Raw genomic sequence first — 24,316 nt, 5'->3', positions numbered from 1 at the left:
TGAATTGATTTCTGGTTTCAAGGTTAATTTTCATAAGAGTAAGTTGGCTTCTATTGCTCTTGACTTTGGTGTGACTCATCAGTTTGCCTCTTTTCTTAACTGCAAAATTATGACCATCCCGTTTGTCTATCTGGGGATTCCTGTGGGTGCCCGGGCGGATTGTTTGAAGACTTGGGAACCAGTTATTAAGAATCTTCGGGGTAGATTGGCTTCTTGGAAACACAAGATGGTTTCTTTTGGAGGGCGTTTGTGTTTGGTTCAGAGTGTGTTATCAGCGTTTCCTCTTTTCTTTTTGTCATACTTCAGGATTCCCACTTGTGTTTTGAAGGTGTGCAATAGAATTATGCGGGATTTTCTTTGGGGAGCTAATGATGGGGGGAGGAAAATTGCTTGGGTTAAGTGGTCTGATGTTTGTCAACCAAAGGAGGTTGGAGGGTTGGGTCTCAAATGCTTGGACCTTTTTAACAGAGCTTTATTGGGAAAGTGGGTGTGGAGATGGAGAACAGAGAGGAATGCATTGTGGTGCCGGGTATTGCAGGCTAAGTTTGAGGATGATTTTTATGTCAAAGTGTCACCTTGGTGGCGTGATGTCCAGCAGGCTTGTACCTTTGGGGATGTGAACTGGTTTGAGGAGGCGGTGGAAAAGACTATGCGGGGTGGAGATGCTACTCAATTTTGGTTGGACAATTGGTCAGGGATGGGTGAGCTTCGGAGTAATTTTTATCGTCTGTATAACCTCTCTACTATGAAACATGCTGTTGTTGCGAGTTGTGGAAGTTGGGTTCAGCACCAATGGCAGTGGAAGTTTACTTGGCGTCGGTCATTGGGGGTGCGTGAGCATGAGTGGTTTGCAACCATGATTCAGTCTGTTTCTGCTTGCGTTCCTCAGGAGGGAAAATCAGATTCTTGGATATGGAGACCCGGGGTGGATGGGGTGTATTCTGTGCAATCTGCTTACTCTTTTATGCAGGAACCGGCTTTGGGTCCCCCTGATCCTTTGTTTAATTTGGTTTGGCGGTCACACGCACCGTCGAATGTCAAAGCTTTTGCGTGGCGGTGTTTGCTGGATCGGCTTCCTTGCTTCCAGAACCTGTTGAGGCGTGGGATGGTTTTTGATCAGGAGGAGGCAGTGTGCAGGTTTTGTCAGTTGGAAGAAGAGACCGGGTCTCACCTTTTGTTTACTTGCATGCGATCTCAGGAGTTGTGGAAGGAGTGTTATAGATGGCTTGGGGTCACTACGGTTCTGCCGGCGACGACGAGGGACCATCTTCTCCAGTTTAATTTTGGGGGGAGCGACAAGCAGCGTGGCGGTATGCTCTCGGTTTGGTTGGCTTGTGTTTGGACTCTGTGGCTGATGCGTAATGGAATTTTGTTCAGGGGGGAGGCTTTCTGTATTTCGACAGCTATGGAGCTAGCAAGGTGGAGGTCTTGGCAATGGAATACAGCTAACTTGAAGGGTTTTGGTTATTCTATGTTTGAATGGAGTATGAATCCCTCCCTGTGTGTTTCGTCAGTCTAGGAGGGTTGTTGGTTTTTGCTGGTGCGTTTCTGTTCAGCTTGCTGGTTTTGTGTTTGGTAGTGGAGGGGTTAGTTTGGTTAGCTGCTGGTTTGGGTGGGTGATTTTAGTAGGGGTGTGTTTCGTTTTAGTAATTTTCGTGGGGTTATTAGTGGTCTAGTTGGGTTGATCTGTTCTGTGGTTTTTTCCATGGATAGGGATCTTTTTTCTTCTTCTGGTTTTTGATTTCTTTCTGTTTTTTGTAGTGTTGTTTGTGTTCTTGTATTGGGATTGAAGTACCCCTTGTACTTCCTTATCAATACACATTTGGCTTACCAAAAAAAAATCTACTAACTAATATAACCTTAACCACCTAACTTTTCTAATAAAAATCGTTGCAAATTGCTTATAGAACTGCCGCAAAATGTTGATTTTGTTGTAGCGTATGAATTGTTCACTTTATCTTTTCTAACATCCATGTTTTTCATTAAATAGTCTTTGGGAAGGGAATTGTTATTCAGACCCCCTCCCCCCACCCCTATTTAGACCGAAGGAAATTTTTGAAACTCGAAAGTACCCCTTTCGAACGCACCCTTGTTGTGCGTTTCTCTCGCACCTGCCCACGGAGCGACGTAGACGCGCCTTAAACATGCGTTGCAGGCGCATGTTGAATGTGCGATTAAATAGGGTCAGAGTTGATGTCTCAATGTTTGTCTATACATAGGAGAGGCACATATCCTCTTAGTGAAGTGTGTTACCATCGCCATGTTGCTTTCCTACATTCTTAGCCCAATCCAAAAGCTCCTCCCGAGTAGCAAAAACCTACAAATTATTAACACATATACGCATCACATATAAATTCAATTTATTGACATAAACTCACTCATTGGTTATGAAAATACCCTGTCTGTGGTAAATTGTTGATCAAATGAGTTCTCTGAGGTCTCAACGAGAGAATAAGTGTTTTACTACCAACCACAAATTTTATGTTGAACGCAGTACTCATACCGGCAATTAGTCCGCTGCTATTGGCACATCATGTATATCTTCTACATTGGATAACTGTCTTTCTTGTGGCATGTTCACTTCATATGACTCAGGGAGACTCATCCTGAAATGCAAAAGAAAATATGCAAATTGTTTACTATTTCTGTAACAGGCCAGAAATGTTTTAATCGCACGTTGAAAGCGCGTCACACACGCATCTTATAAGTGCGACAGCGACGCGGTTAAACAATGCGTCTGGATAAATATAACAGATAAACGCACTATAAGTGTGCGTCTCTGTCGCACTCACAGGGTGCGAACCAGACGCACACATAGAGTACGGTGCTCACGCTTAATGAGAGTGCGATAGATCTACATCGGGATTAGAGTGCAGTACCTTCACAGATGACGACGACAACGAGTTAGGAGAAGTCAGCTGACAACGGCGACGACGGTGGCGACGTTGGTGATGGTCTTCGGTGAGGACTACGACGACAGTTGCGTGGGTGGTGGAGGCGGTGGCCGGCAACAATGTGGGAAGTTGAGAGTGGGTTTGGAAGTTGAGAATGGGTTTGGAAGAAGAAAGAGAATGTGGTGAGAGGGGGGTGAGGGGAGGGGGGGGGTTCCAACAAAGCATTAGGAAGAAGGTGAGGATGGAGGGAGGGGTATTTTTCAATTTTTTTTTCATTAAGGGTATTGTAGACATTTCCCACATTTTTGGGGGTCTAAATAAGGGTGGGGGGGGGGGTCTGAATAACAATTTTCATAGTCTTTTAGGTCGTGCAATTGCACCGGAAAAGTAATTTTAAAAACATTAAAATATAATTTTATAATAATTATTTTTAAATTAATTATATTATAGATTTAAAATAAATTATTTTTTTAATATTTAGATATTAAAGTATAATTTTTTAAATGAGTATTTACTGGTTTATATATAATTACGTTTGAAGTATTATGTTTAATAATTCATTAAAAAGTTAGAAGCTCTCGCTGTTTATTGCTATAAAAATCTTGTAGGCTATAGTGAAAATATTCCATCTTATTATGAAAATCTTGTAGACTACATTGGAATAACTTTTTTAAAAATTTACTCTGTAATAACTTGATTCAAAAAAAAAAACTTGATTCAAAATAGTTTAATTATTGATATTAAATAAAAATATTTTACATTTAAATATTTATAATGATAAATTTTTCTGAAAAGTTGCGGCTTCTAATGTGAGAGCATTTGTGTAGCCCGATGTGGAATCGTATCCAGACCAAAGACAATTTGTGAAGGCGCGGAGGGAATGGTCTTAAGTCTTGATAACTCCCGCTGCCATTTTGTCTTGAGGCTGAGGAAAGTTGAGACATCTTTTATTTTCCTACTCTTTTTCTTTTTGGATGTGTGGGGTGCGTTTTACTTTTACAGGTGGTTTGGTATCTCAATTGCCTGTTGTCATCTTCAAAGGTGCATTTCATTTAGTTTTTATGGATGCTGAAAAATGTTATATCATATTTAAGGATTGGGAATTGGATAATGTTCGTATTGTGGATTTAATTCTCCTGCAATGGATTAAGGCAAAGGTGAGAGGCTTCCAAAATTCTTTGTTTGAACGGAAGACAAATCTAGTTGCTTATCTATTAAATTCTGTAATTTTGGGTGGGGAGTTTGTGTTGGTGGTGTCTTGCAACTTATAAGGCTTGGTCATGTTTGGTTCTTTGGTCTTGACCTCATTTGTTTGTTGTGCTATAGTGAGTGACCATTGACCATGTTAGTTGCATGTCTTTAAACTTCTAGTTTTATTTATTTTTTCTTTTCTTCCTTCTATATTTGGGTTTAGGATTCCTTTGCTAAGGTTTAATACAGTGACTTATAAAAAAAACTGAAGTATTGTGTTTAATAATTCATTAAAAAGTTAAAAGTTTATTGTTATAAGAATATTCTAGACTATATTGAAAAGATTCCATCTTATTATAAAAAATTTGTAGACTACACTGCAATAATTTATTTTGAAATTTACACTGGAATAACTTGATTCAATCAATTTAATTGCTGATATTAAATAATTAATATTTTTTGAAAAACTTTTACATGCTGATTGGTGAGAGAGATTATAATGTTTTTTAACATAACAACAATATTATTAAGAACGGATAGGCACTGAGGCCAAAGTGTCAGCGGTAACAAAAAAGCTAGTCCTCGGAGGAATTTTCTCAATCCACAAAACACCGACGAAAGAGGAAGCATTCCGGGCTAGAAAGTCAGCAACAATATTACTAGAACGACGCACAAAAGAAAAATGCATAACATAAAAAAAAAAAACGACAAAGACTAGCACACTCTCTAACAAGAACAGTAAAATAAGAATTCTCATCCAGAGGTTTCTTCCACTGCTGGAATAACTGGAGGCAGTCAGTTTCCAAACAAACCACCCGGAATCCCAACTGAATGGCAAGCATGATAGTCCACCTTAGAGCCAAAGTTTCCGCCAAAAGAGAAGAAGAAGCCAGCTTGGGGTGCTCCGCTGCAAGAGGGTTATAATGTTGTTTCTCTTTTCTTTTTTTTTAGAAAATAAAATGATGTATTAATCACAACTTTGACAACAAAGCTTAAGAGGATACAAAGTAGGCATGAGTGGTTAGTAGCAACAAAAAGCTAACCACTCCACAATAAAAGACGTCCTCTAAAGAGGATACAAAGTAGGCATGAGTGGTTAGTAGCAACAAAAAGCTAACCACTCCACAATAAAAAACGTCCTCTAAATTTAGAAACTGAGCCAAAGAGCTATACAACGCCACAAACCCAAAACCAACCCACAACAAAGGAAAACCAACAATGCATGACAAACCAACCCAAGAGCTACAAAATAAAGCTAGAGACCAAAAGAACTCAGAGCCTAAGAGACTAACCCACTTGAACAACACCAAAGGAACAACAGTCTGCTCCAAACAACACAAATAGACCACCAGCCACTTAACATTAATTGATGTTGTTTCTCTTATATCCAATCATTGAATGCCAAGTAGAGGTTTGTGTTATGTCATTTTAATTTATAAAATTCTTAAATTGATCCTCCAATTATTTATATTATAAATTTCACCATATGATAAAAACACAATTATTTTTTCTAGTTTTTAAATTGATTTTAACTTTTATTGAAATTAATTAATTTGGAGCAAATCTGTTAATCCTTCATCTTTCTCTGTCATGTTCATCTTTTTTGTATGTCGTGTTCATCTTCTTCATCTTTGTGTCGTGCTTCGTCCTACGGTCCCATCGTTCTCTTCCTCTTCGTCTTGCAATGCGGAGAAGTACAGAGTGAAATTAACATCTCATTTCATCTAATTATCAAACACTACATTCCGGTAAACACCATGTGGTGCATATTACTTCCATCGCAATCACACTTATTATACCTTTTGCAACAAATCAATATGTCAGCAGGGACGTTGATTTACACTTCCATGGCAATCCCATTTAATTTAGTTACTATTATCAAGTTGATTTCTTCAAACACGTCATGCAACAAATTTGGCTATTATCTATAATGCTTGATCTATTGGGAGGATTACTCCAAGCTAGTAATACCAACTAGTTTCTCCTGTGACTGTGAGATATTCCAAAAGCTGGAACAGGGTAGTAGAAGCAAAGAAAGAAATCTCAGTGGTGGAGCACCATCAGTGTGGCATAGAGGTGAACCGCCGCTGTTGGAGCCACTACTGGTAAGTGGTAAGGTTGCGGCTGAAGAGAGTAAGAGGATGAAACATAAAAGGGCTAGAAAGGAAAAATTTATTATAGTCATCTAAAAACTTGTGCAAGGTTGCACCAAGCACTTTTGACTTGCTATTTCAGGGTTTTTTTTTTTAAATTCAAAATTCATATTTTCTTAATTAAACATTTATCTTTAATTAATTTAAAAAAAAATTATCCTTATTCTGTTTCACTTCTCTCTCCCTTCATCACCTCTTCTCTCTTCAACACCATCTCCAAAAGTAAATCTCATCTTCATCCTTTCCATCATCCTTCCCACCCTTAATCTACAAACCCAGAAATCTCTCATCACTGAATATCTATCTTTCACAGTACCACAATTCATCAAACTTCTTCTTCTTCATCATCATCATCCCATCTAAGTTCATGGTGGCCAAGATTACCCCTGAACTCATCATCAACTAGGAGACTATAACAATTTCAACAATTTTATATGGTCCCAGCTAAGCGCGGTGAAGTTAAACTCATCTCTACAACCAATTTTATGCACTGCTATGTAACTAGAAAGTATATTACCACAAAAATAAGGTAAAGAAATCTCAAATCCCTAACAATGCTTCAGTTCTAAAATGAAAACCACCCAATAAAAACTAACCACAACACTCCTAAAATTTCAAACCCCAGAAGTGCGAGAGAGAGAGAGAGAGACGAGATCGATAGCAGGGAAATCATGAGTTTGATGGCTGAAACAGCGAGGGAAGGCACCGCCGTTGACGGCGCAGAGATCGAACAAGATCCAGATGAAAAGAACCCAGATCGAGCAATACCCACCACTGACAAACCAAGACAACTCAGATCAAGACAGATTGAGATTATACGGCGCACCACCATGGTCGCGAACCAGTCACAGCCGCCGCTCTGCCTAGGGAGAGTAGCAGAGCAAGAAGAAGAAGGGTCGCTCTTACAGGAGATGAAGAATGGATTTCTGGGTTGAGTTGAACAAGCTTTTCTTCCCCTCATCTCTCCCGTGTAAAGGCCACCACCAGATCTGGCGCACTCATCCCTGTAAGGACTTATCTGAGATGGCAGAGTTTCAGATCTGGGGGAGGAGGATAATCAGTGGGTTTCTGATGGGGTGAAGAAGATGATGAGTTGAAGAAGGAGAGGATAATTTATTCACTAATTAGTAATTAACCTAATCATTCATTAACTAATTTACTAATATATAATAAGTTTTTTATTTTTCTTTTAAAAACCTGCTACTGCAGGTCAAAATAGCATGGTGTAACCTTACACAAGTTTTTAGAAGACCATAATAAACTCCTCCAGGCTCCGGCTAGAAAGATGTAATTATGGTTGAATGTTTCTCAAATCTTATTTTAGGATTTTTTTAATTTTAAAAATAATAAAAAAATATAAAATTTTGAGAGATAAAATGAAAAACTTTGGAAGTTTGAGGACTCAAATTTGGAATAAAAAACCTAATGGTCAAATAGATGACATTACATCTTATGTACACAGGGCATCTTTTTATTGATCACTTAGTAGGGGCATGACTGTTTTTTAAAACACAACCATCATTTTTAAGTTTGCCTTAGTTTTTTCAATATAGATTAAACTAGTATTGATCTCACGTCATGCACAAATGAAATAACAATACTTTGTTGGCATATATTAAATTTTTTCATTTTTCTTTTTTCTTTTTTAAATACGTATATCACCTATTTAAATTTTTTCTAGTTCGAGTTACATTATTATTCTCTTTTTTTTTCTTTCTAATTTGTTATGCTTTAAATCAATATACCAAAACAATTTTAATCTTTTATACGAAAACATAAAATACAAAATTTTTAAGTTAATTTTCAAATCAATCATTTAAATCTAATTGATATCAATTTTTTTATAGCATATTTGATATTTTTTTTAAAGGATATTTGATATCATTTATTATGAATGTAGGATATTACATTTTTTTTAAAGATTAAATTATATTTGATTAGGATATTATATTTCAAAACTAAAGATTAGATTAGATAATAGATTGGATATAAAAAAGAAAAATATAAACCGGTGAAGCAACGTCATAATCCGTATCTTTGTTTTTGGTGTAATCCCTATCTGGTTGAGATTCATTAATTAAACAGAATAGAGTAAATAAAAACAAAATCTACAAGTAACGCTCATTATAAAACCCTCACTCCTAGCTCATTTGTCTCAGAAATTCAATAATCAGTAACGTCTTTATTATCTTCTTCTCTCGAGTCTATTGAAGCAAATCAAATTCCAAGAACGATGAACTCGATCAACGAAGTGAAACCGAACCTGAAGCGCGTGGTGATTCGAAAAGTATGGGCCTCCAATTTGGAATATGAATTTCTACTCATCCGTGGACTCATTGATCGCTTCCCTTTCATCTCCATGGATACTGAGTTTCCTGGCGTCATCTTCAAGCCCTCGGAACCTCATAATCACCGCAACCTCAGCTCCTCTGACAACTACCGCCTCATTAAGTCCAACGTGGACGTGCTCAACCTCATCCAAGTTGGTCTTACTCTCTCAGATGCAGCCGGCAATCTCCCTGACCTCGGCACCGGCGGCTCCTCCTTTATCTGGGAGTTCAACTTCAGAGACTTCAACCTCTCCTGTGATGCTCACGCTCCGGACTCTATCGAGCTACTCCGTCGTCAGGGAATTGATTTCGTCCGCAACGCTGCCGAGGGGATTGATTCAGTCCGGTTCGCTCAACTGATGATGTGGTCTGGGATTCTTTGCAACGATGCTGTTACTTGGGTCACATTCCACCCCGCGTACGATTTCGCATACCTAGTGAAGATCCTCACCCGTCAGAGCCTTCCCACCTGCATGGAGGATTTCTTGAACATTGTGAGAGTGCTTTTCGGAAACAACATTTATGATATCAAATACCTCATGCTTTTCTGCAACGGTCTCTATGGCGGTCTTGAACGAATTGCTCAAACACTTCATTTGGATCGGGCAACCGGGAAGTGTCATCAAGCTGGGTCCGATAGTTTGTTGACAATGCATGCATTTGTGAAGATTATAGAAATTTATTTCGGAAAGGATGAGCATAAGAAGCATGTCAATATTTTGTATGGGTTAGAGAATCAAGTGGATCATCTATCGAGTCAATATTGTTTGAATGAGGTGGAATACTTGGTTATTGTGGAAGAGTTATACCAGTTAAATGAATGTTAATACTAGTTAAATTGAATTTTTATGTTTTTTTACATGACTATTAGTGTTTGTTTGTTGGAAATTTGATGGATCAATTGCGTTCTAATATCTTAATCATAGCACTAATCATAATTTATCTGAGAATGAAAACTTTTGAGCTCTGAGAATCTAAAAGAGATAGAACTTTGCAAGCAAATAGAAGGTTTACAAACAAGTAGATTAAATGAGGTTGCGTTGAAGAATACATGTTCAGCCTTTGGATTCTGGTATGCACTTGTTGCCTTCAGTTCTCCTGCGGAATAAAGATAAGAGAAAACAAACAATAACCCAATATATTAATTGACTCTGCCATGACTACTTATATTAATAAGCTGGTTTTCAGTGCTAAATCCTGGAAGTAAAATAACTGGATGGTCTTCTAGTTGTCCAGACACAATAGAAAGCCACTACTCTCATTGAAAATTGTTTCTTGTCCACTCCATTAACCTCTACGTACAAAGCTAGGAAACTTGTTTCTTGCTGAAATAACTACTGAGTTAAAAAATTCATCAGCGCGATAGTATATGAGTGATCCAGCTGCCACCAAACTTTGTAGTTTTTAACCAAGAAAGGAAGGCAACATTGAGACATCCAGCAAATAAGGACTAACATTATATAAATAACTGAAGTTCAAAGAGGTTTGCATAACTAGGACTATAGTGGTTCGCTATCAATAAAAGAAAAGAATAAACTTGAAATTTTCTCAGACTGAATTTGTAGGCCAGCAATAGACATGTTCAACTTGAACATCAATATAACCCCAAAAATCATTAAAAAGGTAGTCTCTGCCTGATATGTTCTAAGGGAGAATCTTTACCTGTGGTTCCAGATGAGAACAGTATATTAATGGTAGAATCGATTGGATGATAGATTGGAGAGTAATTATCTGATCTGCCAAGAGTTAAATCAAAGGTTAAGGTGAGCAACACACTACTGAAGAACAATATTTCCTGTAAAGATACAAAGCATATTCAAAAATCTGTCCATCCAGAAACAATGAAACACGACCCATGATCTTGTTATACCCCAACACTCAGGTCTCTCAAAGTTAAGGCTGTGGGAAAGCTGAACCCAATTGATTTAAAGCGCTTAGCTTTCCACATGTCACCACCACACATGGAAATCCATAATAATTAAATAGAGAAGCAACCAAACATCAACAAGGAAATGGATCTAAAAGCTAGAAATTCTGAAAAGGGTACATCAGAGGATCTAGTTTTTGATTTGGACGCAAAAAAGGAGTCATAGAAAACAACCAACGACCATTTAGAAACATATAAACCAGGTCAAACACAAGAATTATGGGAATTCACTAATCATCTGGTCGAATCAGAAAGGGAGCAAATATGCTGCATACCTGTTTAAACCTCTGACTGTTCTTATCAGCCTGCATCCAAAAGCCAATACTTGAAAAGCTTAGGGAATACAAATAGAGGCAAAGACAATGAATTGAATGGAACATGTGATGTGAGAGCACAGGAAGTAAAATATAAAAGCTTTTTTTATTGGACATTGTTGAATAAATAAACTGATGAATGGCTTAGAAAGACCTTCAAAGTGAAAGGACTATTACCTCACTATAGGGTCAGCAAAGGTAGAGAGAAAGTTGTAATAACCAAGCATCAGAAAATGTCTGGACCAATCAAGAAGTACAGGAGCACCAACCTGGAACAAGATCAAATTCTTAATCTCCTATAATACATGACTTATCTAATTCCTTTAGTGAAAAAGAGATATACAAAACAAAACTTAATAATCAGCTTAAAAGATTGAACTCGGAGACACCAACTTTCACTCTTTTGTTTCATTCTTAATGAAGTTAACACAATTTTTAATGTGTGTTTGATATTTATCTGGTCCATCTATTGCTAACCCAAAATCTGAGAGCTTGGCATTGAAATCCTGAAGAAATTTTTTTAAAGAGCGTATGCATGTTAGTAATGACTAATGAGTAATAACTAAGGACTTACAACATCATAAAGAATGTTTGAGGCTTTAACATCTCTGTATATGACTGGCGTCTCCTCTTCACGAAGGAAAGCAAGTCCTTCCATAATTAGAACCAATTTAGAGAAAGAAATGCATGAACCTTTGAAAAGCTTTTCCTCAAGATTGCCTCGTTCCATGTATTCATACACTTGAAGCCTGTGCTCATATTCATAGCACTAGTCAATTAAATTGACCAGACGACAATGTTTCAACTTCCCCACAAAGACTACTTCAGCCTAAGCAGTATTTAAATTAAACAGAAATTAAAAAATTTCATCACTGAAAAAATAACTAGTCAAAAGAATGCATGTCAAACAAATATAATCCAATACGTTGAGGGCAGAGAGAGGGAAGTTCGCCAGAATTTGCGTAGAGCTCGACCTGACCATGCCGGTGATTGGAAAGGTCTGCATAGAAGGCCATTGGCACAAGATTGAATATGAAGGGTTGCACATAATTTGTTCCCGTTGTGGTTGTTATGGGCATCGGACTAGGGAGTGCACGGCGGCGCCTCTAGTGTTCATGCCGTCTCATCCGGTGGCACCACCTCAGGCCGACAACACAGAGAAGACGGTTACGGGGCAGGACACGCCAATTAATGCTCCAGAAGCGGTTTCAAATGGGGACGTGATCATGGGCACGAGTTCAGCGGAGAGTGCTGAAGGGAAAATGAATGTTGAGTCCGCAATAAGTGTGGTAACGTCAGGCCATGATGAGGGGACCGAGATCCTAGGAGATTGGTTGGTGGTTTCTAGAAAGAAGCGGGGTCCAAAAGCTCAGGCTAAATCATTGAATGAGGGGAAATCAAAGTCAAAGGAATTTAAAAATTCCAACGTGCGGATTCTCAATAAAGAGGATGAGGCAATCAAGGCAAAAGTGAAGCATGCGGGTCCCACTAGTACTAAGGAGAAAGTATTTGTGGAAAACATTGAAGTGGAAAATCAAGCGGGCCCCAGCACCAATAAGGGAAAGAAAATAACGGCTGGAGGTAGGGGTGTACAAAACCCGACCCTACCCGCCAACCCGTCCCGGCCCAAGCCTTTAGGGCCGGGTTGAACCCGGCCCGATCATTAAAAGAGACCGGGTTCGGGTTGATCTTCGAGTTACCCGACTTCGGGTAGGGTCGGGTTCGGGTTGACGCTCGGGTCACCCGGCCCGTCCCACATATATATTTTATAAAATTTTAATTTGTTATAATGATTAAAATGTGATACATGGTGCTCAAATTTATCTTACCATCTAGATGAGATTAAAATGTTTAACATATACCTTATGAATTAAATAAACGTTGGTCAAACTATGGACACTTTCATGCTCTAACAAGAGAAAATCATGTGTGTGTATTATGCATATGTGAGACAAGTGAATAAATGATCAAACAAAATGTAAACATCTAAAGTGCAATAGATTATGAAAGAATTGAATCCTTTCAAGTTATTTCTTCTAAAAAATAGTTCCAACTTATAACTCTTTTAGTATGTTATTATCTTTAAATTTTAAAATTAGTATCAAATAGTCTTAAACTTATTGTCCCTCGGGCCAACCCGGTCTCGTCCTATAAAGACCCGTCATAAATTGAACCCGCATAATGTCGGGTTGTTTCGGGTCTAGGGACGGGTTAGGGTCTATGAATTGACCCGATCAACATTTAGGGCCGGGTTAGGGTTAACCAAAACCCGTCCCAACCCGTCCCTTGTACACCCCTAGCTGGAGGTGATATGGGGAATATTAGTGGGGTCCACCATTTGAATATGGATTTTGGGGAAAAGGTATGGATTAAAAAAAGGAAGGAGGGTCCCACCTTAGAATCAAAAGGGAATTTTAAAACACAGAACTCAAAATTTAGTGTGCCATCAACAGATTTTCAAGTGGGACGTGTTGACTCTGTCATTGCGAATGAGAAGGACACTGCCACCAGAGTTAGAGATTACTTGTGTCTGCATGGTGTCAAGCCCCAAATCAATGGAGCAGCCTCTTCCTTCATGGCCAAGGAGAATCCAGAGGTGGTTTTCCAAGCAGGGAATATTTCTGTTAATGGAACGAGGTCAAGGCCACCAAACGAGAAAGCAGTTATGGACCAAGTGACGAAGGTTCCGCACAGTGAGCCTGTCCAGGGACCTAAGCTAGACGTTATTCAGATCCCCTCTGATAAGCAATAAACCAAGTATTGGCCCCTCTACCCTCCCATTGGTTTTTAATGTCTGCACAACCAGAGTTTTCAGTTCTCTCATGGAATGTTCGCGGCGCTGCGAATGCAGTGTCCAAAAGGCACATGAAGGATTTGGTGAAGAAGCATAATCCTGAAGTGTGTTTTATTTTAGAGACGCATGTCCAATTTTCTCGTCTTCATCATTTCTGGGTCAAGCTTGGCTACAGCCCTGTGGTTATAGAAGAAGCTCATGGACACGCAGGAGGGATTTGGTCTTTGGTCAGGAACGACGTGAGACTCGCTGTCACTAGTTTCTGGTCTCATCCCCAGGCTATCTCTCTTAAAGTCACCTCTGGCTCTCGCCATTGGGTGGTAACTGGGGTATATGCGAGTCCCATTCCAGCGGGAAGGCAGCTGCTGTGGGATCACCTGAGGAGTGTGGCAAATGATGTGCATGATCCGTGGGTTCTCTTGGGAGATTTTAACGACATTGCTTCCTCGGCTGAACAAAGAGGTGGGTTGTTTTCTCCAGCTAGGGCTCGTTCCTTCTTGGATAATTTTAATAGTTGTGGGTTGATGGATATCGGGGCAACAGGCCTTTAGTTTACTTGGTTCAGAAACAGTTTGGGCAGATTTCCGTTACATAAGCGCCTAGACAGAGCCATGGCGACAATCACTTGGCGTACCTCCTTCCCTGAGGGGGGCTTGGAAGTTCTCCCTCGTCTCCATTCAGATCATAGCCCCATTATTCTCCGCTGTGGGAAAAAGGTGGAGAGTCGAGGCCAGCGCCCCTTCAGGTTTGAGGCCGCCTGGACTTTGCACCCGCAATACCGTAATGTCGTGGTTGAGGCTTGGGCTAAGGGGAGGCCGTGTATTCCAGATGCTCTTCATGAGGTTAGAATTGATTCTCTAGAGTTCAACAAGACGACGTTTGGGAATATATTTCGTAGGAAGAAGCATGTGGAGAATTGTATCGCTTCTGTCCAAGCCAGACTTGAGATTGTTGATTCAGTGGTCCTTCTTCTTCAGCTTGATAGGCTGAAAAAAGATCTTAATGATATTCTGGCCCAAGAGGAGATGCTCTGGTTTCAAAAGTCTCGGGAGAAATGGGTCAAGTATGGGGATAGGAACACTGCTTTCTTTCATGCCCAAACAGTAGTTAGAAGAAAGAGGAACCGCATTTCGAGTCTTGTTCTTTCGGATGGTTCTCGTTGCTATGATTCAGATAGGCTGCAGCAAGGTGCGATTGATTTCTTTAAGTCCCTCTTTGCAGACACGGTGGAGGTGGATACAACTTGCTTGGCAACCCCTCACCTTCCTGTTATTCCGGATGATCATATCCCCTCTTTGGTTCGTGAGGTCACTAAGGGGGAGGTCTTCCAAGCGCTTCAGCAAATGGGTTCTTATAAAGCCCCTGGACCGGATGGCTTCCATGCAGCTTTCTATAAAACCTATTGGGAAGTGGTGGGGGATGACGTTTTCAGGTACATTAAAAATGTGTTTGAGACCCAGCAAGTTGACCCGGAGTTGGGAGAGACGTTGGTGATTCTGAATCCAAAGTGCGAGTGCCCGGAGTCTTATAAGGATTTTAGGCCTATCAGTTTGTGTAATGTCTTGTATAAACTGATAACTAAGATTCTTGTGAACCGAATCAGACCCGTTCTTGATGATATTGTTAGCCCTATGCAAAGCAGCTTCATCCCGGGAAGGTGTACTAGTGATAATGCGATTGCTCTGCAGGAGATTGTACATCATCAGAGGAAAGTCCGGAAGAAAGGAGGGAATCTAGTATTCAAGCTGGATCTGGAGAAAGCTTATGACCGGATCGACTGGAAGTTTTTGGAAGAGACTTTGGTGGCCTTTGGTTTTCCTCAGGTTTGTGTCAATCTGATTATGCGTTGCGTTTCAGCCTCTCAGTTGTCCATTCTTTGGAATGGGGAGCGTAGCCAGTCGTTTGCCGCCAAACGGGGGCTGCGTCAGGGCGACCCCCTCTCTCCGTACTTGTTTGTTCTGTGTATGGAGAGGTTGAGTTCAGCGATCTCTACTGCGGTTCAGGAAGGAAGATGGGATCCTATTTGCACTGTTCGTAATGGGCCAGGTTTGTCCCATCTTTTTTTCGCTGATGATGTCTTGTTGTTTGTTAAGGCTCGAAATAATCAAGTGAGAGTTCTGAAGGACTTGCTAGATTTATTTTGTCGGGCATCTGGCATGAAGGTCAATGAAGCGAAGTCTAAAATTATGGGTTGCAATGGCATGAGCCTGCAGAAGAAAAATCGAATCTCTGGTATAGCAGGCTTTCAGTTTACCAATGAGATTGGCAAGTATCTGGGTTTCCCCATTTTCCAGCGGCGGATCACAGCAAGAGATTTTGATTATATTTTTGATAAGATTAATGTTAGACTAGCTGATTGGAAATGCAAGCTCCTCAACAGGGCAGGCCGCTTAACTCTTGCGCAATCGGTGGTGTCCTCCATGCCGGCCTATTGCATGAGTCAGGTGTGGGTTCCTCAAGGTGTTTGTGATAAATTGGATTCAGTTGTTAAAAATTTCATTTGGAAAGACAGAAGTGGGCGAGGGATCAACTTGGTGGGCTGGAATCGTGTTGCTTGTCCGAAAAAATTTGGAGGTCTAGGTTTAAGAAAGGCCCGCGACCACAACGTTGCTCTCTTGGGGAAGCAGGTTTGGCAGCTTATTATCAATCAGGACAAGCCGTGGGTGGACATGATAAGAGCGAGGTACTTCCAGAATAATGAGTTTCTTGCTGCTGAGGACAAACCAGGGTCTCCTGTTTGGAAGGCTTTTGTCAAGGCTCGGAATTTTCTGCGTGATGGGTTCGAATATCAGGTTGGAGATGGTCTATCGTCTTTCTGGTATTCTCCTTGGTGCTCCTCCACTCCACTATGTCAAGTGGTGCCTTTTGTTGACATTCATGATGTGGATCTTCGGGTTAAAGATATCTGGCAGAATGGGATTTGGAACCTGGAGTGGTTGTGGACTAGGCTACCGGATCCGGTGGTCAACACAATTCGAGGGTTATCCCCCCACTTGAATGGTCATGGTCAGGATGGGTTCCGTTGGAAAGGGCATGTGTCAGGGGTTTATACAACAGCTTCAGGTTATCAGTGGCTCCTGGCACAAAGAACGTCAATGGATAATCCTGTGGTTGATTGGAATTGGGTGTGGTGGTGCAATATGCCTCTCAAGTGTACTGTCTTCATCTGGCTAATTTTTCAGGACGCGTTGCCTACTAATGCTTGTCGTTTCCATAGGGGTATGGCGGAGGACCCAAACTGCGGTGTGTGTTCGGCGAACGAAGACACGGCTCTGCACTGCCTCAGGGACTGTTCCTTGGCTCGTGCTATCTGGCGTAGAATGGGCTTTGATACAGAGGGTGACTCGTTTTCGATTTCGGATGTTAAAGTCTGGCTGCGTGCTCTGATCTTTGCATCGGACCCGTTGGCGATAGCTACCCTATGGTGGGTGTGGCGTGCGCGTTGTATCTGGTGTTTGGAGCATAAGATGCTGCCGGTGCAAGTTATTAGCTCCAACATTGATGCCATGAGGCATGATCTTGAGACAGCGTTTGTTCCTGCTATCGATGCCCCTCGTCCTCCCCCGCGCCTGGTTAAATGGGAGCCCATATTGGATTACGGTGTGGTGTTGAATGTTGACGGGAGCGTGCGCGGTGTGCCAAGCCGAGGTGGTTTTGGAGGCTGTTTTAGGAGCATCCAGGGGCAGTGGCAGGGGGGCTTCTTCGGGTTTCTGGAGGAGACTTGCATTCTGCGGTTGGAGTTACTAGCAATTTTCCAAGGGCTGTCTATGGCTTGGGAGCGGGGCTATAGGGTGGTTGATTGTCAGTCGGATTCCATGGATGCCGTGAATCTAGTTTTGTCGGTGCCTCCGACTCAGCACTTATATGTCTCTCTTATTTGGGATATTAAAGATCTTTTGGCCAGAGATTGGTTGGTGGACATTCATCATATTTTACGAGAGGGAAATGCGTGCGCGGACTTCTTAGCTAAGCATGGCGCTGGGCAAGATCACGAGTTTGTGTCTATTGATCAACCTTCTCCAGACTTGGGTTTGTTGCTTCTCGCGGATGCGTCGGGTGTAGCCTTTAAGAGGCCTTAGTTTTGTTTTTTCTTTAGCCAATGTACCAAAAAAACAAATATAATCCAGAGCTGCCAAAAACATGACAACATCATAGAATCTCTGTTATTCACTCTAGTGTCTGAGACTTCATTCATTCATGATGTAGTAAGTAGTAACAAAGATACCTATTGAATATGTGGGGAAAACTTCCCCAGGGCTTTAGTTTCGTTCTCGATATATAAAAACAGTTTATTGGTTGAAAGGAGGGAGTAGATTTCAAACCAACAAAGCCAATATCACATTTGAGTGATGAAGCAATATAGTAATCAGAATCATGTGATAACTCAGCTATCATAATTTTGAGCAGGTTATAGTGATCAGAATCATGTCACATTGTGATAATATATACATACTAATAGAAGAAAACAATCAAATTCCAAACAAAAGCAGAAAAGTAATCATGTCACAGTGTCATTTTGGAATTCTAAACAAAGCAGTGAGCTAATACAAACTGAAATCGAAAGAAATGATTGATTCAAAATCAGGTTCCTATTAGATTCGATTCAAGAGAATCAGAGAAACATAATAATTAGTATCTGAGTTGAAGAAGAGGAAATCAATCAAAAATCGAAGATGAACATGAACAATACCTAGAAGGAAGCCACCGTTGTTCTCTGCCATATCGACGAGAAAGGGGTTGATGAAAATTGAATTTGGCATTTCAGGAAGTTTGCGTGTTTAACTTAGTGATATGTTATGTTAATTTGGGGTAATATTAGTGTAGTAATTAGTAATTGAATTCACATGTTGAAGAAGAAGAATCATGATGTATCTAAATACAATATAAAAGAGAAACTATCTAAATCTAAATCTAAATCTAAATACAATATAAAAGAGAAACTATAAGAAGGAAAGTTTTGACACATGTCACACACTAAGATACCTTTCACCAATTTTCTCTATAATTAAATAAATCAAAAAGAAAAAATTATTTCTACTTATGGAAACTTCAAAATGGTACTTTTGATAATTGGAATTAAGTTGAGGGTAGTCAGGTAATAGGTAATAAGCCACTTGATTTATTTATATTTTGATTTTTTTTAATCAGTTTTATGCCTCTTATTAATTATTCCTCTCGAATTTGTTTCCCACTGACCATTAATTAACCAATCAATTTATTTCTATCTGCTTATATAATCCGCTATTTTGACTTAAAATAACAACCTTGATGATGACCCAATCAAATTTAAGAGTGATAAGTTCCCTTGAATGTTTCAAAGAAAATTGCCATTGGAATTATGTTAACGTTTAATACTCAATTTGTGGATTCATTGTACCAGATTGAATAGAATTTAAACTAGCCAATGACCAAGTGAGTTATCTCAATTTTTAAATAAGCATTTAAAATCCAATTTCAGAAATCTCACGCTGATAACTACACTCATTATTTCGTTACTGATTTTTTATTTCTTTTTAGTCCTAACTCTTTCAACTTCTGAAATTGATGAGTTGGATTTCTTTTATAACATGTGTGTTTGGAAATGGTGCAGATTATTAAGAAAAGCATACTAATAATATTCAATTATAACACCTTTCACGGCTTTCAAACAGATAGTGGAGTAAAATAATTTATTGTTACACGTTTACTTAAAGATATAAATTTTAAATCTTAAATGTTTACTTGATTATGTACATGGAAACTTAAATTGGTGCATGGCTTTATAACTTCCAGCGAATAAACTATAGGACAATTATAAGATTCATTAATTATTCTTTCATGAAAAAAAGTTTCAATCATCTTTATCTTAAATAAAATCAAATTTGAAATTGACTATGTAACTTACAAGAATAATTTATGACTATGGCAGCTCCATAAACATGACTACACTATGGCAGCTCCATAAACATGACTACACAATAAATTGTATATTAATTCAAATGAAACCTTTGGAATTATTTTTAAACTTTTGAATGTGAAACCTTTGGAATTATTACGATTCAAACAGCATAAATAGAGCATGGGCAATATCCTGATTTCAAATGAGTGTGTAAATGTCCTGACTTTAGTTCCTTTTCAGCAAAGTTGAATCATGGACAACATTAGTGCAAAGGAAAGTCGTGCATTGCGTCTGGCTGCTAGAAGAAGTAAGAGATTAGCTTCGGTGGTCGTTGAGCATACACCTAATGCTACACTACCTATTCTTCATAGTTCCCCCACGCCAATTTCAAATCAATCTGTTATTATTGATCAGAATCCATCCACTCCACAGTCCACGGCATACAAAGAAACCAAAAACGATTCCTTCATCATCACAAATACATCACGTCCCAACTACATTGAATTCTAATGAAGATCTCCATTATCTAACTTGCATCAACGTACCATATCTGGACACTTACATTTTTTTTAAGTTTTTGTTTTCTAATCATTATTCATTCTACCAAAATTATAATCTGGATTCTTTTATTTGATATGCAGGCACAACCTTTGGAGGCTCTTATTCTCTTCAACAGGCCAGGGCATCACGTCAGAAGGGGATGCAAGCAATGAGATTGTGGCATCAAGGTATACTTCTATATAATTTGATAATGTGTCCTATTGTTCTTTTAGTATAATTGTATATTTTTAATTATTTTTTTATATTAAATTCCCTTTTTATTTTGGAAGATGAGAATATTTCTCCTAATATTCTATCCGGAGTAAACATGGAGAAACCCTCAACAGAGGCTTCTCAAAGACCTAAATTGTCTACTGTTAGACAGCCACAAAGAGCTCCAATTCGTGTTCCTCCAAGCACTCCAAATCAGGGTAAATAATTGTGGTTTCTCCAGTTATTCAATTTTGACTTATGAGTAAATCTTATAGTCATCTATGTCAAATATTGATACTATTCCTAAACGTAATTGCTTTTAAACTTTTGCATTTCTTAATAGTAATTGAAATTGATCGAATTTAATATACTTGAAATAACAAACATTACTCCTACTTTCAGGTCAATAATTTTTATTTTTATTTTGCAGTTTCAGATGGGTCATTAATCACATGTGGTGGCTTCTTCATCCACATGACTCTTTACAGTTTACACTACTCATTGACCCATTGACCACATTTTATCACATCTGGTGGCTTCCCCCTAAAGAACTTTTTTCAAAAAAAAAAGTTTTAGAGGTTAAGTATGTAGGCATTGGTGGTGGCTATTACCCAGACAATTTTTCTCAACATTCTTTGGCGAAACTCTATTTTCTGGTATGGCTTTTATATATACTTTTGAATTAAGGGGTTTATTTGTCAGTTATTTGCAATGTGATTTATCTTACCATGAACTATGGCATCTTTGAACAGGTTGTATCAAGAGATTATATGGAGCCATGTTTCTAGATGAATATTGTAGATTAGAGAATCCATTATACGAAACATTAGTTTGAGGTTTAGACGTGACTTTTTCCGAACTACCCTATGTTTTAAATGTATTAAACTATGTACATAGAGAGAGTCAGAAAGAAGGAACAAGGAGGTATAGCTCTGAATAAATGTCCACTTATCTTGGTTTTCTGCTATATTATTGAATAATTTTAATAAAGGTGCTACAATTTATGATGCCAAGAGGGTATAGCTAGATGAGTATATGTTTTGTCATTTGCTACAATCTATGTGTTACAAAGTAATTTGTTACTTTTCTATCTTTCTCATGTTTTTATTTTCACTTTTTATATCAGCCAGTTCTAACTAATTTTTGTATACATTTATGCTTGGCTTTTCATCACTACATAACCCAATATCATTTTTAATGGAATGTGACATACATTTTTGCAGTACTGAAGCATAGTCTCATGTCTACTATTGACACAACAAGTCCTTAATAAGGATACTATGTTTTAATGTAAATTGAGAAGCGCAAAGAAGGGAATTTTTCTAGCATGAAAGAAGGCAAGAATAGAGAAATTGAACGATCGAGTCACATAAACATGCTTGGGGAATAATATCTTGCAAATGTTGAAAATGATTTGGAGAAATGCAAGAACTGAAAGAATTGAAGACTTGAGTTTTGGGCATGTTCTCTAAAAAAGAAAAATCCTTGGTGGAAGCTATTATGCAGTTGGCGATGATGTGAAAGATTATGTTTTATGAATTTGAATTGCTTACTTAAACCTATTTGTATTTTATGTGTTGAATTAGTATGTCGTTAATGAGTGTTTTTGACAAAAGAATTAGCTTTCTTTACTAAACAAAGTTCAACATAAAAAGCTAATTCTTTTGTCAAAAACACTTTGAATTAAACTAATAGTGATCATTAGAAGGAAAGCTCCCAAGTGGAATTAGAGAAAATAAACATATTTAGTTTATATTTCTTAATTATATAGTAAAAAGCTCCTACATAAGGAACATTTTGCATTAAAATACTTTCAAGTTGAAACTTACAACGTTTTAATATAATTTAGTACTTTTTTCAGTCTTTTAAATAATCTTAAGAGTAGATTTATAAAAGCATTGAAAATAAGGATTTCACGGGAAATAAAAATATTTATATTGATATATTTCCAAGTAAAATAACAAAAAATGAAAGTTAATGTAATTTTTCATTTTTTTCATAAGTTTAAAAGTAAATATATAAAAAAATATGAAGTTTTGATTTAAATATTAGTCACACTGGAGTTAGAACAAATTAACAAATATAGTCTATACTTTCAAGTTGGAAGCAATAGAGTATATGTTTTTATTTAATTTTAGTATGTTTCCCATACTTTATAAATAATTTAAGAGTAGATATACATAAGCATTATAATTTGATTGTGAATATAGTCATATAGGGCTCCCACGAGGAATTAGAGAAAAATAAACATATTTAGTATATATTTATTAATTATATAGTATCCTACATGAGGAGGATTTGCCATGAAAATACTATCAAGTTGAAACCAATAGAAAATGTTTAAATATAATTTTAGTAATATTCCCAGACTTTTAATTAATTTTAAGAGTAGATATACAGAACCATTTTAATTTGATTGTGAGGGAATTAGAATAAATGAACATATATAGCTTATATTCATTAATGTTTACGTTACATACACTAAAAGCCTCATACGGGGAGAAACAATTTGCATGAAATACTTTTAAGTTGAAAATAATAGAAAATGTTTTGTTATAATTTCAGTACTTTTTCTAGAAGTCTCACGTTGGCTAGAGATATAGCATAGATATCCTTTATAAGGATAGTGCAAACTTCAACTCTTGAGCTAACTTTTGTGGTTGAGTATAAGTCTCCAAATTTTTAATAATAAGAGTTGATATACAAAAACATTTTAATTTGATTGTGAATATGAGGCTCCCACGGGGAATTAAATGAACATATATAACTTATATTTTTCTATGTTTAAGTTTTTCGATGAGAAAGTAAAATAAATTATTGAGTCGCTAAATTCATGTTTTCTAAGTATCCAATCAGCATAAATCTCACAACATAGATTAATTCAGCTTCCAAATGAACAAGTTGTTGGAATAATAAGTCCTTTATACATTACACACACACACACAAAGAGAGAGAGAGAGAGAGAGAGAGAGAGAGAGAGAGAGAGAGAGAGAGAGAGAGAGAGAGAGAGAGAGAGAGAGAGAGCAATTTATCACACGGGGATTGAAAATATACAGTCTATATTTGTTGATGTTTAGGGTTATATAGTAAAAAGCTGATACGATGAGGAACATTTAGCATGAAAATACATTCAAGTTGAAACTAATAGAAAATGTTTTAATATAATTTTTTAACTTTTCTTAGAGTTTTTAAATATTTTAAGGAGTAGATATACAAAAGCATTACAATTTGATTGTGAATATAGAATCTGAAGGGGAATAACGTTTACATGAGAGAGAGAGAGAGAGAGAGAGAGAGAGAGAGAGAGAGAGAGAGAGAGAGAGAGAGAGAGAGAGAGAGAGAGAGAGAGAGAGAGAGAGAGAGAGAACAATTTATCACACGGGGATTGAAAATATACAGTCTATATTTGTTGATGTTTAGGTTATATAGTAAAAAGCTGATACGATGAAGAACATTAAGCATGAAAATACATTCAAGTTGAAACTAATAGAAAATGTTTCAATATAATTTTTTAACTTTTCTCAGAGTTTTTAAATATTTTAAGGAGTAGATATACAAAAGCATTACAATTTGATTGTGAATATAGAATCTGAAGGGGAATAACATTTACATTAAAATATTTTTAATTAAAAATAACAAAAAGAGCAAATTTTATTATAATTTCATGCGTTGAGTGAGAGATGTCCATAGATCAATTCCTGAATGATCCAATTTATCAATCCGATGTACCAAAAAACATCACATATATTATATGTTATAAATTGTGTATAATTATTTGGAGATAGAAAAAAATGAAAAAAATACAAAAATCATATAATTTATTATATTATTATATCATAATCAAACTAATCAAATAAACAATAATAATTATATTTATTTATAATTTATACAAAAAAATTATTCCATATATTAAAAACAATTTATTATATCTTTGGAAATATGCCCCCCGTGCATCGGCACGGGTAAACATACTAGTTTTTTCTTGAAAAGTATGTTGAAGAATTTAGATGACTACGTTATGGTAATTATGGATTGATTAAGATGATATTGATGAACACGAGAGTGATTAGAGATTAAAAGGT

General features: G+C 37.7%; 3 protein-coding genes across 3 annotated transcripts; 2 read left to right on the top strand and 1 right to left on the bottom strand.

Moving 5' to 3' along the window:
- Nucleotides 1–8,234: 8,234 nt before the first annotated feature.
- On the bottom strand, nucleotides 8,235–18,378 carry LOC130721234 (uncharacterized). Its single transcript, XM_057571994.1, has 7 exons — nucleotides 18,294–18,378; nucleotides 11,384–11,558; nucleotides 10,987–11,078; nucleotides 10,771–10,800; nucleotides 10,231–10,304; nucleotides 9,105–9,666; nucleotides 8,235–9,037 (listed from the first exon to the last, which is right to left on the bottom strand). The coding sequence occupies exons 2-6, from the start codon at nucleotides 11,537–11,539 to the stop codon at nucleotides 9,497–9,499; spliced, it is 522 nt and encodes a 173-aa protein (XP_057427977.1). The 5' UTR covers nucleotides 11,540–11,558; nucleotides 18,294–18,378; the 3' UTR covers nucleotides 8,235–9,037; nucleotides 9,105–9,496.
- LOC130718999 (probable CCR4-associated factor 1 homolog 9) lies at nucleotides 8,472–9,395 on the top strand. The gene has a single exon (XM_057569651.1). The coding sequence runs from the start codon at nucleotides 8,472–8,474 to the stop codon at nucleotides 9,393–9,395; it is 924 nt and encodes a 307-aa protein (XP_057425634.1).
- LOC130718998 (uncharacterized) lies at nucleotides 14,215–17,682 on the top strand. The gene has a single exon (XM_057569650.1). The coding sequence runs from the start codon at nucleotides 14,215–14,217 to the stop codon at nucleotides 17,680–17,682; it is 3,468 nt and encodes a 1,155-aa protein (XP_057425633.1).
- Nucleotides 18,379–24,316: the final 5,938 nt, after the last annotated feature.

The sequence above is a fragment of the Lotus japonicus genome, chromosome 5 (assembly GCF_012489685.1).
Source record: "Lotus japonicus ecotype B-129 chromosome 5, LjGifu_v1.2".
Classification (NCBI taxonomy): domain Eukaryota; kingdom Viridiplantae; phylum Streptophyta; class Magnoliopsida; order Fabales; family Fabaceae; genus Lotus; species Lotus japonicus.
The sequence above is the reverse complement of the archived record's forward strand: the minus strand, read 5'-3'. Positions and strand labels throughout refer to the sequence as shown.

Bases quoted from the DNA above. Each gene is read 5' to 3' on its own strand.
- LOC130718998 (XM_057569650.1), top strand. From the start codon at position 14,215: ATGGCGACAATCACTTGGCGTACCTCCTTCCCTGAGGGGGGCTTGGAA.
- LOC130718999 (XM_057569651.1), top strand. From the start codon at position 8,472: ATGAACTCGATCAACGAAGTGAAACCGAACCTGAAGCGCGTGGTGATT.
- LOC130721234 (XM_057571994.1), bottom strand. From the start codon at position 11,539: ATGGAACGAGGCAATCTTGAGGAAAAGCTTTTCAAAGGTTCATGCATT. The intron at 10,305-10,770 runs GTATGCAGCATA...AACTCTTGGCAG, and splicing joins ACAGTCAGAGGTTTAAACAG to ATCAGATAATTACTCTCCAA. The intron at 9,667-10,230 runs GTAAAGATTCTC...TTTATTCCGCAG, and splicing joins GTTCTCATCTGGAACCACAG to GAGAACTGAAGGCAACAAGT.